Source organism: Chiloscyllium plagiosum, chromosome 19, assembly GCF_004010195.1.
Source record: "Chiloscyllium plagiosum isolate BGI_BamShark_2017 chromosome 19, ASM401019v2, whole genome shotgun sequence".
NCBI lineage: Eukaryota > Metazoa > Chordata > Chondrichthyes > Orectolobiformes > Hemiscylliidae > Chiloscyllium > Chiloscyllium plagiosum.
This window is the reverse complement of record NC_057728.1, coordinates 54174495-54190530: the sequence shown is the minus strand read 5'-3', so window position 1 is coordinate 54190530 and position 16036 is coordinate 54174495. Positions and strand designations below refer to the sequence as shown.

General features: G+C 38.2%; 1 protein-coding gene across 6 annotated transcripts in view; it reads right to left on the bottom strand.

Moving 5' to 3' along the window:
- The window catches only part of atp2b1a (ATPase plasma membrane Ca2+ transporting 1a), a 110752-nt gene that overhangs the window by 37706 nt on the left and 57010 nt on the right, over positions 1 to 16036 (bottom strand). For all 6 annotated transcript variants that reach the window (XM_043709912.1, XM_043709906.1, XM_043709908.1 and 3 more), the window contains exons 6-12: positions 13797 to 13910; positions 6982 to 7020; positions 5304 to 5462; positions 3951 to 4165; positions 3031 to 3273; positions 2406 to 2647; positions 561 to 795 (exon numbers count right to left, since the gene is read on the bottom strand). In XM_043709912.1, coding sequence (XP_043565847.1) covers positions 561 to 795; positions 2406 to 2647; positions 3031 to 3273; positions 3951 to 4165; positions 5304 to 5462; positions 6982 to 7020; positions 13797 to 13910 — 1247 coding nt within the window. The remainder of the gene's footprint in view (positions 1 to 560; positions 796 to 2405; positions 2648 to 3030; positions 3274 to 3950; positions 4166 to 5303; positions 5463 to 6981; positions 7021 to 13796; positions 13911 to 16036) is intronic.

Genomic DNA, 16036 nt, shown 5'->3' with positions numbered 1-16036 from the left:
TTTAAACACGAGACTTTTTGACAAGTGTTAGACTGAAAATGTAAGGGCTTCATGACAAAGTAAATCAATTGGGAAAAAAATGGCAGACAACAGTTGAAAAATTACATATACAGGTTGACTATTGATAGATAGTTATCCTTCAAAAATTGGGTAGTCAAGTCCTTGAAAGGCATGAAAACCATGTTTTAAAACAAAGTTCAAAATAAAGTAGGTCATTATACTTTTAAACAGCTTTCATTTTTAGCATTGAGGTCAGTTCAGCCACTAGTCAATCTAAACATCTAAAGTTAAGTAGACAGGGATATTTTTCACCAATTAATTTCCACTTGCCTCCATTCTCAACATTCAATAGTGTCCAAGAAAAATACACAGGAACCCCCAAAGAAAATAAATAGACTTTTCAGTAATCAAACTCTTAAGACTAAACAATGAACATTAAGTCACCATGGAATAATTTTTCTAATGTGCAAACACAGATAAATCCTTAATGTTGGATAAGGTTTTAAAAATTCAGAACCCCAATGCTACCCTTGTCTCAAACACATTTACTGTTTACTTACCTCTGGTCTCACAGGATCTTCAATACCAACTACAGCTATACAAGTGAGATCAGAAAGTACATCATTTTCATTATCCCAATCCACATCAGAATCAACTTCAAATTCTCTGAAGGCCATGCAGATGGTACGCAGTCCCTCAGAAGCCATTGGCTCTATTACTTTCTTTACTAAATCGTCACGATCTCTAATCTTCAAATCTTTGACCTCTCCCTTAGAGTTTAAAATTTTGGAACACCTGGTGAGAGGAAAGTTATTATAAAAGCTTTTTCCTTTTAAAAAACTTAAAACTAGAACCAACTGAAGATGAACAGGATTCAGTTCATTTGTATATTAAAGTGAGCTATTAAGAACCTTTACATTTAACATCTTACAACACAACATGCAAATGGCATCTTAGAAATTAGAGCTTGTGAACAGATCTCTTCCTTTGCTCAAAATTAGTGGATGCATATAATATTTACCAGAATACCTGCAAATAATTTTGTTCCGTAGAATTATTAGAAATAAAAATCATTTCTGGTAATTTTTTAAATCCCCATCTTCTTAGGTGTTGCCTACTTCCCTTGTGGTTAAAATTAACCTCTCCCTTCTGGTCCCCTCAAAGTCTCTACTATCAGTCATGATTAAAATTCTTCTGTCTGGATGCAATAGCTGATTGCATCAAGAGGGCTTGTATTAGTTTGGATCAGTGGGGGAAAAGGACATGTGCTGATGAGGCAGTTACTAAGCTGTCGGCAGTCAAACTCCAGTAGGGGAATAATTAAAGACAGACATGCAAGAAAAACAAAAATCTGGGAGCGGAGAACATCTACTTCTGTGGATGATCAGAGGTGAATAAAATGCACAAGGCTAGAATGTGGCCCTGGCTGGATATGAAAATTTCTGCAATCTTTAAATCAAAAAAGGGGACAAAGTTTCTTAGAAGCAGCAGAAACATTGGGAGCCATGGTGGCCTCTACAACTGCTCATCCCTCTCCATCTCAAACTCAGAAACATGCTAATGTATTGTAAGGAACTCAAATACTCAGGGTGCATACTTAAGAGGGCAAAATTAGAAATGCTGACATTTTGGTTTTCTTAAACCTGCTGTGTCTTGGCATCTTCTGTATTTACTTTGAAACTCTAGGGCAAAATCAGAAAAAAAGTTTTTGCAGAGTAAGATGCTTTCCCCTGAAGTACTGCATTTCAGTTCATAGAACATCTGCAAGATAACACCTAATGTTGTTCTACTTAGGTTGCAAATCATTTGTGATAATGAATTAGAAATTCAGGGTGGGGAAATTAAAGCATTCATAAGAATCTTGAGGCAATTAAGAGTGGAAAATGGTAAACAAATGAGATGAGCATAGGTCAAAAGTAATACATAAAATTGAATTGTTTTATTGCACAAAATTTAGAATGACTGCTCAGGGATAGGAACATTGCATGTAATTTATAAATTTGAGTTGCTTGTAAAGTTACTAGTTCTTAGCTCACGTGGGCACTTCCTGTGTTATGCATGGTAACAGAAATAAAGATTAATAGCACTCACTACAAATACTGTGCTCAGTTTCAGTTCCATCAATACATGTAGTACTGAAAAAAAAAGGTTGAAGTAACCCAGTGTTTAAATAAAAACCTTAGCCTCAGAAGCAGCTTTCATTTATTCTAAAACTACTTTGTTCAAGTTAGTTTCCCAGGCTTACATTATGCAGGCAAATTTCCTTCCCAAGTCTAGTGGTAGCCTTGGCATAGAGGCCAAATTACCAGTTAGAAGGTCATCAGTTTAAATGTTCCCTTTGGATCATTGATCAGATCCCTATCAAGTCCCCTACAAAAAGCATTAACATCACAGATTACACTTACTTCTTAAGAACAATCTCAGAGGCACCCTTGCTAAACATTCGAAAGCTACCGTCAGGGTTCTTCAGAACTGTGCTCATAGATTTTCTTGCAGAGTTGAAGGTATAGACTTTGAATAGTTTCTCTTCTGGAATTTCATTCCGTATTGCCTGGTAGTCTTTCTTCAAAGCCAAGATAAATCCCAACAAGGCACATTCTGTCTTATTGCCAACATGACGTGGCAAGCCACCTTCTTTCTCAGGAGGCTATAAAATTAAAAATCAGTAACATTTAATATACTACATCTTGCAGAATTTGATCCAAATCAAATCAAACTGAAATGAGTTTTTTTTTAAAATCAAAGTATACAACTATTATGTACTGCAACAGAAACTAATCCTATTTTAATAGGATTAAAGACCATCAGCATGAAGGTGAGAATTACTAGCAAGCTATGAATGATCAGTCTTTGATTAGTACATTTGAATTTTCCAGTTGAATTACTGCCCAGTAATATACTCCACGCCCTCTTCCATTCTGAATGCAATAATATAAAATCTAAATACAGAAACCTCATTAGTTTTAACACTATACACTGCATGCCCCGTGCAAGAATCATGCATTAACAAATATTTGAGTCCCAACATACCAGTATCTTTGTAGTGTATGCAGAGTTTACAGCTACCCCAGCAACAAGTCTGTCCATAATATTGTCAGGAACAGACTCCGGATCTGGAATCATCTTGTAGTGCCGGTCTGCTAAATATGCTTGAACAACAGTCATTCTGTTCATTGTGAGGGTACCAGTTTTGTCCGAACATATAGCTGTTGCATTCCCCATTGTTTCGCAGGCATCCAAATGCCTGACCAAGTTATTATCTTTCATCATTTTCTGCATTTGGAAGGACGTGATCATTAGCATCCAGTTCAAGAATGTGTAACATTTAATATACAAGATAGTGCTAGCTTTTGACAGAACAATGTTTGAAAGGGTTTACAATTACGTAGGTTGAGACTAGACAGGATTCACATTTTGGACATTCACTAGTGGGGAAAAGAAAACTGCAACCAATGAGTAACATGCAGTCAATTCTAAGCTCACTCAAATATATAGTTCCAAAAGTTAAGATGCAGTTAGGTTTGAACTGCAAAAAGGATGGGTTTTGTGCATTCTAAAATGGCTGTCAGTGACAACTATAGAGTTGGTGGAATGCCAGAAACAGTTGGGAATGTACTGCAGAAATAGAAACTTCAAAATTTTCTAAAAGCAGGCTGTTCCCGGAGAGGTGGGGAGAGAGATCTGAACAATGCAATGAATCCCTATAAGCAAATACATTTTGATGACAGAACAGAAATCAAGCTTGGCTGTCATATGCTGTCGGTCAACTAGTCAGTTATTCCTGATAAAAAGTCAGAAAACTTACATTAAATGTTACTGAAAGTAGCTGCTGCCTTTGGAATAGACTTGAGGTTTTAAACTCAGGTAGGGTAAGGAAGAGGAGCTTACAATAAAAGCAAGAGAAACAGACTAACAGCCACAATTTCAGTTATTTTTACATTATAGCTTACCTTCACAGAATAAGCCAAAGAGATTGTGACTGCAAGTGGGAGACCTTCTGGTACTGCCACAACCAAGACAGTCACACCAACGATGAAAAATTTAACAAAATACTGAATATAAATTGGAGTACATTCAGTTAACCAAGGACGTTGCTGGACCCAGAACGTATCAATCACAAAATACAGAATAAGAATGATAACTGTAATAGCAGACATCACCAATCCTATGGAAGAAAAAGGAGATCAACAGATTTTATAACAAATTAGAAGCTGGCATCACCACTTCATTTAAAAGCCTATAAAAGCTACTGTCTAAAAGTAGTCACAGGTACAGGACACAAAATGGCTCCAACCCCATTCACTGGTTTCTGACTTTCGAGCATATCAACTAGTTATAAGTTAAAGTATTCAAAAATATTTAGCTGTATTAATTTTGAAGTGGCATAGTTCAAACAAATTGTCAAAGCAACACTAAGTTTTCCAATGTCTCAAGCAATAATGCTGTATTAGGTCCTCAATTGGATTTGTACACCTCAAAAGTGTTGTTTTAGAAGAGGAATACAACATTCAGTTCTAGGCACAACTGATTAAACCATGGTAATTAAGTAGAAGAAATGGTGCAGGGCTGCATACCAATTCTGGACATTTGGGGTAGGCCAGGACAGTGTTGAGTCTCAAGTAAATCAAGAGAATTGGGAAGCTTACCATAGTCTGGGCAGCCTTTCAAATGTTTACATGCTGGTTAATGCACAGAGTTAGTACCTAAGACTACATAAAACTATAGAAATAAAATTTAAAAGTAAAAAGCCCATTTTTAAAGAAAGCAAAACATTAATTGGGACTGACTCAGGTGTTATGCTATTTTGTTGTTGAGTGTAACAGTCACTATGTATTTGTTACAACCTCAGTTTTATCCATATTGATAAGTATGGAATTAAATTAAAAATTCTGTTTATACCAATCAGCTAAATTGGAAATTACTTCCACATATCAACTGCTTCACCCAGAGGTCCACTGAAGAGGTTACGAGTAGGGTGACAAAAGATCTGGAAATGAACCTTCCAGCTCAGCGAGCAAACCTACATGCAACCTCAACCCAAGCTACAAATCTTCAAAGCTCACTATTACTTCCACAAGATTGACCCATGTTCCCAATGAACTAAAATTAGCTTTTCTAATGTGTTTGTTGAATGCCTTTAAGACAGATTGGTCCTTGATTAGCAAGTGTCTTAAAAGATTACAGGGAGGTGGCATAGGGTTGACAAACATTAGCCATGATAGAATGATGTAGACCCAATGGGCCTAATGGTCTAATTCTGCTCTATAACTTACGGTCTCATGAAAGTGAAAGTGCGTTCATACCTGCTTTACCAATTTGAACTGCCAATTTTGTGAGCTTCCCTTGGAGCACAGACTTCTCTTTTTTAGGCACGTTTGTTTTCTTTTTCTCAGTTGTATCATCAGCTGCTTCATCACTTTTCAATGGCTGCATTTCCATAGCTGCTCCATCTTGAGCTTTAGCTGGGGATTAAAAATGTAAAATAGTCATTGACCTTTCAAAGAGGACAGTTGGACCCCCTAGTTGAAAGGGGTCTGGAATTCTAGAGGCTAGCCATGAAAAGCGAGCTTACTAATTGCCTAAGACCATTGAGGAGGGTTAAGGGCACTGATGTGGTTTACTAAGAATGAGGGATATTAAATCAAAAAGGTTTGAAATTAGAATTTTGCTCTTTGAATGAGAAGGAGTGGTGCTGACCCAAGATGACAGATTTTGATCGAGAAAAATTATCCGCTTGGACAAGAGTCCATTATCGTAGGTTAGATTTGAAATAATTATTGCAAGATATAGGTAAGGGAACTCAACTTTCCAACCCTTGCCTCAAATCTCAAGAAAGATGGATAAACATTTAAAATCCAAAAAAAGGACCAAGAGATGTGGGGTAGAAAGCAGGAATATGGCATTGAGATGTGGGATCAGCTGTGAACATACAGAATATTGGTCTACTCCTGCTTCTAATTTTTGTCAGGCTTAGAACGTACTACTCAAACCATATGGCTGAAGCTGACAATCTTTTAATACTCAAGTATGATGGAACAGAATCCAGAAGACCACTACACCACACCTGTTTTAAGTATTGTACAAACAATGTTTGAATGGCCTCCACTATATGAATTAAGTTTCTATAATTCATGCTGCAGTAATTACTGCAAATAGAATACAGATTCAAAATTAAAATTAGTGTGGCACACTACATCATTGTGAATATACAGCCAAAGAAACATTTCTCATGTCAAAATAGAACTGAATTATTTGGCCATGACAAGCACTTTAAACTGTTAAAAGTGCAGTTTTTAAGATAAGACAATAAGAATAGAGGGCTTTGAGTGTTAAGAAACTCAAGTTACAACTCTAATGGAAATCAAGGTTGCTCAATAGTCTTACTCTGATTACACAATTATGATAGCTCAGCATGCAGGCATTGCATTAAATACATAATTTTTGGGATAAACCCAACCTTAACATTCATTGTCTCAATCTTACAACTCAGACCTTTAGCCAAATGCATCCAAATCATTTTTGAAACAGCTATTCCATTACATGCATACATTGAATCTACAGTTTACTCAGCTCAAAATTCACCACTTCAGATGAATCTAGTAAACAATACTCATTATGGTTCTTAAGTGGAAACTATAAAGTTTGTTCAGAGAAGTTTCAATGGGGCAGTTACTCAGGATTTGCAACTATCTGAAGCTAATGTCAAGGTTACAATTTGGATCAAAGTGTGATCCAGAGAACATTCTGGGCAAACCTGTCTTGGAGTAAGAGTAATGTTTGCCAAGGCAAATCTATGTTAAAAAGTTGTTTCAAATGTTATGATTAACTTGAGGAATCAAAAGGACATTGCCACAAATGGCAAAGCTTAGTTTTATCCCTTCACTAGGATCATTTATTTCACCTTAAAACCAAAAAACCTTCTAAAATTAAACAACTTTATGTAGACTTTAAAGAGCTTAAGGGTCAAAAACAATTGTTTACCTTTGTTTCGATTTTCCACAGCGCCATCTTGCTTTTTGTCTAAGAAAAATCACAGGAAAACAATATTAACTCAGTTTATATATTTCCAAACCATGAGCTATTTATAATACAAATGAGGATTGATTTGAATAAACTGAACATTTGACATTAACTCAAGTTACCAGATTTTAAGTACAATCATGCTCTCATTTCAAAGGATTCACACGTACAATTTGAGGCAGACTATTTAAGTCCCCAATGAATAAAAATTTATGTGCCTGGGAGGGAAGGAGTTTGAAGTATGCGAATGCAAGCTTACAAAGGACAACGACAGAATTATGGGTAGCTATTTGTACAAAGATACCCAGAACAGGAAGTGCAATTCTGGTCTATTTCCTATCGGAAAGATGTTGTGAAATTTGAAAGGGTTCAGAAAAGATTTACAAGGATGTTGCCAGGGTTGGAGGTTTTGACCTACAGGGAGAGGCTGAATAGACTAGGGCTGTTTTCCCTGGAGCGTCAGGACGAGGAGTGACATTATAGAGGTCTATAAAATCATGAGGGGCCTGAATAGGGTAAATAGAGAGTCTTTTCGGAGGTGGGGGGGGGGGGGGTGGCACGGCACTAGAGGACATAGGGAGAGGGGGAAAGATTTTTTTAAAAAAAAGGGACAATGGGCAACTTTTCATGCAGAGGATGGTGTGTGGAATGGGCTGCCAGAGGTGGTGGAGGAGACTAGTAAAACTGCAACATTTAAAAAAGTCATCTGGAAGGATATGACTAGAAAAGGGTTTGGAGGGATATGGGCCAGGTGCTGGCATGTGGGACTAGATTTGGTTGGACTGAAGGGTCCATTTCCATGCTGTACATTTATGACTCTTAAGTGATACAGCAAGCTACACAAATAAAGGGTGGAGGCAAAGATGGTAAAAGACAAAATTAATATCTCTGCATGTAATATTCAGAAGTAAAAAATGGTACAAATACAAAATTAATGGGTATACTCAGCCATTACAGAGACATGACTACAAGGAAATCAAAGTTATGAACTAAATATTCAGAAGTATAAGACTTTTTGATAGGATAGGCAGGAAGGGTGGTGTGGTGACATTGCTGGTATAGAGATGGAATAAGTATGATAGCAAATGATCCTAGTTTGGGATACGTAGAATCTGTATGAAATAGATAAATAAAAAAAGGGAAGACAACACTGGGGAGTGCTCTATAGGTTGATAAACAAGAGAAATAGTGGGGCAGAATAAAAATCAGGAGAATGAAGGCATGTAACAAAGGCAGTACAATCATGGATAAGTGCATGTTTTAAGGATGCTGCTACGCAAACTGAGCTTTTGTTTATTTTTCAAGTACTTAAATTACAATATTCAGACAACCATTTAAAAGAGCTCATGACAGTGGCAATGTCCCTACCTTAGAGGGCCCAGGTTCAAGACATCTATTCCAAAAGGTGCCTCAGCACATCTGGGCAGGTTGATTAAATAGCATAAAAAGTGAACTACTGGAGATATTTTAAATGTAAAATCATGCCAACTGAGTAGAGTCAAGCCCAAACTGGACTTAAATTCTCAATTGATAATTCTACTGAATGAGCTTATTGAATAGAGTAGTGGGCTTCTGGTTCAGTGCTTTTGTTGGTGTGCTCAAGAGGTTGCAATTTTGTATTAGATACTCCACCTAAACATGTCATTTGTCACAATGTCTGAAAAGGTCCACTCATTTTAAATCAGATAAAAGAACTCTTCAGGGCTGAGCAACTTTAGAACGCCATTCCTTGAAAGGCAGGGGAAGCAGATTCTTCGAAGATAGAGGCAGATAGAGATAGATTCCAAATGAGCAATGGGTGAAAGGTTATTGAAAGTAGGTGGAACATGGAGTAGTCAGATCAGTCATGATCATATTGAATCTATTGCAGAGTAGGCTTAAGGAGATGAATGGCCTCTTTCTGCTCTTAATTCATATTAAAAAACAACAAAAGAATATCCAGTAGGTAACTAACATCAGCAGCATGCTATTAAAAAAACTTGATTCACTCAAAAGCATCACAAAACTACTTCCTGATGCAATGGTTAGGCTGGTTGGTAGAAAGCAGTCTGTGGTACTGCAAATTTTTGTTTTACTACTTTCACTGTAGATTGAAAAAGAAAAAAGGGCCACCAACAAGGGAGGAATTACTGTAAAGTTACAGAAGCCCATAAATCACGTTTATGATTGTTTTGCAAATGGTGTGAAGAGACAACATTGCACCAGGGTTCAAAGCAAGATTCAGGTGCCAATAAGCTGTCTGAAGCTAAATAAAGCCAGTTTTCTTTTTGCAGTTGTAGTAAGCTGTTACTTTTAACTATACAGGAGCTTGGTTGTGCCACTTCAGCAGAACATCAAAACCTTTTTACTATTAGTCCTACCAATCCAAACCAGCAGCTTGAGTGTTTTGAAGTTAAATATCGTGCTGGCCTACACTTATCTCCATGATCAGTATTGTGTAGCCCGAAGTCAATTCTTCAGATTTCTAGAGTTTTGTACTGATATTCTTCACCAAAATAACTCAGCAAATTAAAAAGGTGTCCTGCAAATCTGAGTCCCATACACAAATGTTTTGGACTTGGCTTTGACACCTGTCAAAACTGGCAAACACTGCCATAGAAAGAAATACCATACACAATGGAAGTACACACTTAATATTAAGTGCTATTAGGAATGGCCATCTAAAATATTAAAGACTGATATCTTAAAGTGCTTGAAACCTAGTTACGTGATTGCTACACAAATGGAATTTGTGCACAGTGACTGATTCAATACTGGATGCCCCTTTGTGAAGAAGTGTTCAATCATTAGCCCAGAAATGCAGGAAAACATTTGTTAACATTAATGCTTGCTACATGAAGTTCCCAGTGGGTAGAGATTGAGCATTAAAAATAAAGCATTGACCCTGAACATTTAACAGGCCCCTACTGGAGAAGGAGGAAATAGAAGAATCTTCAGAACACAAAAACTGATGGCATGCAAAGTGTGGATAAGGGGGATGGAAAAGTTATTCAAGGAAGGAGGGTTGAAAGCCAAAGAGCAGGTGGTGGCCTGAATTGGATTGAAGCAGGCCATTTGACTTATGGCAAGCAATCTACCAAAATATATTTTCCTATCTTTGAGCTGATTTGTCCACACCCCAAAAGAAAGTTCAATGTTGCATCCTCTAGCATTTCTGTCAATTAACTTCCCCATCACCTCCAGTGTCAGGCCACAAGGACTGTTCCCGCTGACATCCTGGTCCACTCCTAAGTCTCAACACTTCCTCACTCTGCACTATGGCACTTTTCCATGCAAATGCACAAAGGTGCATCATTTGCTCATTCACCTTCTCCCTCTTCACTATCCAAGGCCCCAATACACCTTCCATGTGAAGCACTGTTTTACTGTACTGAAAGTAGAAGTCTGCATTGAGCAACAGAAACAATCTCCTTCACATTGGCCAGGCCAAATGCAGTCTGCAAGACGAAGTGGTAGAACATCTCCACTGTCAAATGAGCTCAACTTTCCAGATGTTAGCATGGGAGCAAAGTGGCTTCTTTGAAAGATTTCCATTCTGGCTTGCTACGGTTCAAAGCTCAGCACAAAGTGGAGGAATGGTAGAGCCCTACACCCTCAGTTCCACAACTTCAGAAAAATGACATGTCCTCATTGACTTTGCTCAAAGTAAACCAATCTTCTTCACACTTATTTTCACCAAGTTTACAGCTCTATTCTCCTTTACCACCACCATCAGCATAATTCCTTTTTGATCTGGACATCTTCCTTCCTATCATCTCTACAACATTAAAAAGCCACTTTCCTGCCCCTTTCACTTGTGAAGACAAACTATGTTCACAGCTTCTCTTTCCACTGAAAGAGCCAGACCTGCTGAGCTTCTGCAGCACTTGCTCAAAGCAAAGTGATTAGGTACCTTGATAGGGCAGATTTTGGGTGGGGAGAGTCTAAAACATTGTATCTACAAGACACCACAGAAATTCACCAAGGCTGAGACATCTTCCAAACCAACAACCATGTTTATCTAGAAAGACATGGGAACATCACCACTTGCAAGTTTTTTCCAAGCCACTCCTCACCCTGATTTAAATATCACCAAGGTCAAAATCCTGGCAGTGTCTCCTAGGGGCATTGTAAATCAACCTAAAGCATGCAGATTGTAACAGTTCAAGATAACTCACCACCACCTTCAAGTACAACTAGGCATAATGCTGGTCAACTGGTGAAACCCAACTGCTCTATCATTTGTATAAAATGGTTAGTAAGATTGCAGATGGCACCAAAATTGGAAGTGTAGTGGACAGCAAAGGTTCTCTCAGTACAACAGGATCTTGATCAGACAGGTCCATGGGCTGAAGACTGGCAGATGAAGTTTACTTTAGCTAAATGTGAAGTGTGCATTTTGGAAAGGCAGATCAGGGTAGGTCCTAGGGAGTATGACTAAACAAAAAGACATTGGAGCGCAGGTTCATGGTCCTTGAAAAAGAGTAGCAGGTAGATAGGATAGTGAAGGCAGCATTTGGTATGCTTTCCTTTATTGGTGAGAGCATTGAATATAGGAGTTGGGAAGTCATTTTTTGTGCAGTGCTTGGAGTGCTGCATTGGAAGACTCATCCTTCATACAAGGAGAATGGTGCTATCAGTACACAGGCTGATCCAAAACATCTTGTGGTCCTTTTCCAACAGAGTGCGTCAGTATAGTCAACACAAGCAATAGTTTAACTGGTCATTAACATCTCAAAAAATGCTGTTCTTCTAGAATGGCCCAGTTGTGTACAATAATCACTTAATTGCAAATAACTTGCAATAGTTTGGAATTAATGGTATACAAACACATGATAGAGATATTTGCAATTAAAAATGGTTCTAAGTGGTTTGTCCAGACAAACCAAAGAAACAAACATCCCTTATTGTGTAGGGTACTGTTAATCTATTGGTAAAGGAGTAGACCAGAAAAGTATGCAACAAGCAATATTTTTCCAAATTCAGTCACAAAACTCTGCAAGGTCCTGGATGTAGGTTTGCTGAGCTGGAAGGTTTGTTTTCAGACATTGTCACCTAGATAACATCTTCAGTGAGCCTCCGGAGGAAGCACTGGTGGTATAGCTCCCCTTCTGTTTAAAAGGGTTTGGGTTTCCTTGGGTTGGTGAGGTCATTTCCTGTGGTGACATTTCCAATGTCATTTCCTTTTATCCCCCATCAGGGGCTGGTAAATGGGATCCAAGTCAGTGTTTCTCCATAGAGTTCCAGTTGGAATGCCATGATTCTAGGAATTCTCATTTGTTTGGCTTGTCCTAGGATGGATGTGTTGACCTAGTCAAAGTGGTGCCCTTTCTCATCCGCAAGGCTTTTTTTTCCCCCAATCACTGTAGCCCACAAATCCACCAACACAAACAGCAGCTATTGAACTTGAAAGACCCTATACAGGCAACAAGCAAAACTAATGTCACAGGAAGTGGTCACCAACCCAAGGAAACCCAAATAGAAAGCAGGCTATACCAGTGCTTCATCTGGAGGCTCACTGACGTTATGGGGTGATGAAACATCTGAAAACAAACCTTCCAGCTTAGTGTGCAAACCTACATTAATTTTGATTAGTATGAAAAATGTGAGGACTGCAGATGCTGGAGATCACTTGTATGACATGATGCTGGAGGTCAAAAAAAAAGTTTGGTGCTGGAAAAGCACAGGTCAGGCAGCAGAGGGGAGTCTGTGACATCCTGAAGGACTTATGCCCGAAACATCAACTCTCCTGCTCCTCTAATGTTGTCTGGCCTGCTGTGCTTTTCCAGCATCACACTGACTTTGTATCGTATGACCCCCAGGATGTGGATCTCAAGAATGCTTTTAAAAAAAGATTCAAGGACTTTTGAAATCTAGTAACTTACATCATTAAGAAACTTGTAGTTAATTTACAAGCACCCATAAACGAGATAGTGATCAGTTCTAATTGGTTGAGTGAGAAACATTAGTCAGGAATCAGGAACACCACACTAGTGGGCGGCACGGTGGCACAGTGGTTAGCACTGCTGCCTCACAGCGCCTGAGACCCGGGTTCAATTCCCGCCTCAGGCGACTGACTGTGTGGAGTTTGCACGTTATCCCAGTGTCTGTGTGGGTTTCCTCCGGGTGCTCTGGTTTCCTCCCACAGTCCAAAGATGTGCAGGTCAGGTGAATTGGCCATGCTAAATTGCCCGTGTTAGGCAAGGGGTAAATGTAGGGGTATGGGTGGGTTGCGCTTCGGCGGGTGGGTTGCGCTTCGGCGGGTGGGTGTGGACTTGTTGGGCTGAAGGGCCTGTTTCCACACTAATCTAATCTAGTTGGTGAAAATTGCATTATAAATTCAAGTCCTGGGCTGTTTTCTTCCAGCATTCAAGTACTCTAAATAAGAGTGTGCGCTTTCATAAATGCTTGTGGATCTTAGTAACTTGGTTTCAACTTGGTATGCTGGTCTCAACATTGCAAAACAAAGTTATTCAACATATCAATGGCAATTTCCTGTGATTGCCAAGAAGTTCTTTAAGAAGTCACTGGCAAAAGAACATTTGGCCAGTTTATTTATTAAGTTTCTGTAATAATGTTTAAATTCAGCTGACCAATAAAGAATAGTGCAATTACTCCCGATATCTGGAGGACAGCTAAAATGCTGAATGATAGCTTTTGAATCTTGGCAAGTGAAGCGTTGGGTATTCCAACTGAATTCTTGTGCTCAGTCATTCCTTGGTTAACATTTCAATGCTACTGTGTTAAAGTGCTGTCCCAATTGAGAGGCTAAGAGAACAATACAACCACATGCTTACTTTTTTTCTCCTCTTCCTCTCCAGATCCAAGCAAGGTGAAGATGATTCCAGTTTGAGAGTTTACACCAACAGCTGTGACCACCATTCTTCCAGAACCTTCCATAACATGGGTACCTGAAAATAAATTCTAGTTAGAACTGGCCATTACTGCAAATACAGGTGTTTAAAATAAAAAAAGTTATTTCATTACTATCTGAAAATTTAGGAGTCCGTGCTCATTAAACAGGAGGCTGGAGAAACCAGTGGTTTGTAAACAATGCAGAATGAAGTTATGGAGACTGAATTCAGATGAGTTTCACAAATGAATTTACTGCTTTAAGGCAAAAGTTTTATTAGAAATCTAAACTATATTTGAAGATTATGAACTTACAGTTCAACTGTAGATATTTTACACAGCTACTAGAATGCTGGACTACATTAATATAGGTTTCCGACACCCCATAGAGAGGACATCAGAATGCACTGGTTGGAGCCAATTTCAAGAGAAGATTAGTGTGAACAGAACATTAACAAATGTAAACAGGATGAGCTACAAAGGTGAAATAAATTCTATGTAGAGGAAAAAGATGTGACCCCTAAAACAATAGCAAAATAAACAATTCAAAATTGATAGTTCAGTGAGAATTGCATTTTACATAAAGAGGGTGAGAAAGAAAAGCCTTTCGATCACAATGGGGTGATGAATATTTGGAATTATCAGTTTAATTCTTGGAATAATACAAATATGCAACTGAATGCTAAGTAGGGAAAGGAGTGTATCAAATGAATGCCCAGAGGAAAGTCATCCATGTAGAGACTGTAGAAACAGACCCTTTGGTTTAACCAGTCCATGCTGATCATCATCCCAAACTAAACTCATCCCCACCTGCCTACTCCTGGCCCATATCCTTTCAACTGTTCCATTTTCATATACTTAGCCAAAATGTCTTAAATGCAACTGTGCCCAAATCCACCACTTCCTCAGGAAGTTCCTTCCATGGGAACGCCTTGCATAAAAAAAATTGCACCTCATTGTTATAAAAGCCTCTCACCTTAAATATTCCCCTTGTCTTAATTTCCTAAACTAGGAAAGAAAGACCTATTTACTGTATTTATATCCTTGATTTTAACTTCATCACCACCTTTCAACATCTTCTGCTCCAGATCAAAAATGGGTTCAGTTCTGAACATAATCTGCATTCCTTGCTGGGTTCTTTTTCTCCACATTAGATTAGGACCAACTCAAACTGTATCAGCATAAACAAATCAATTGGTGCTCACTCAGCTCAAAGTTCAAAACTAATTCTCACTTATCCCTATACTCCTGCACTGGTCATCCGGTTTACAAATTTTTAAATTCAGACCGCAAAATTTTGAAATGTCTTCTCAACAAATATTCCATTCCGTAGCAACTTTTGGAAAAAGACAGTGCCTAATCTGAAAATGTTGAGTGGGGAGAGAGTGTTTATATTGAGTATCAGCAGATAAACCGTCCTTATCCACCAAAGCTACAAATTTTAGCTGTCTTGGATATCCCCAGAATTCTATAGCCCAGTTTTAAAACCCTGAAACTTCACTCCTGCAAATTGTCACCCAATGCACACCATCAAAACACTGAAGTCATAGTCAGAACATAACCTCAGATTACTCCACCATTTTTGCTCTTAGATACCAAGATGTCAACTTATAACTGCGCCACAGACTTGTACTCAAATTTTAAAGTTGAGTAATATACCCAAATGTGGATTGACAGAAAAATGTGCACTAAGCGAATTTGTTTCCTCAAAACGTGCAGACCTATGGATGTACCATAACTTTTCATTTTACGAGACCTTAAAACGATGTCCAGTTGCTGCATTGCAAATAGGAGCCTCAAGTCAGTGAGAATTACCAAGATCAAAAAAGGAAATTACATGGACCATCAAGAGAAGGTTGGAGCTATACACAATACTTAATATGAGCATTAATAGTATCTTCCACAAAGAGACAGTGATCAAAACTAACAGCATGAGCAGTTTAAAAAAAAGTCACAGGATTTTGGAACCATGTCAGTGTTGTGAAAAGGGTGAAATAAGATTGGGAGGGTTTTAAAGAGGTTCAATAAATAGTTTTTTTTAAAAAAAAGGTTGCAGTTTGGGGGCAAGACTAGCAATAGTAGTTTGTTTCCAATTATCCCAGAAACATGTTAAATAATTATGAATAAATGCCGTTAAGATATATGCAGTTAGTCAGAATTTTTAATCTAGTGACAAAAAGAATAA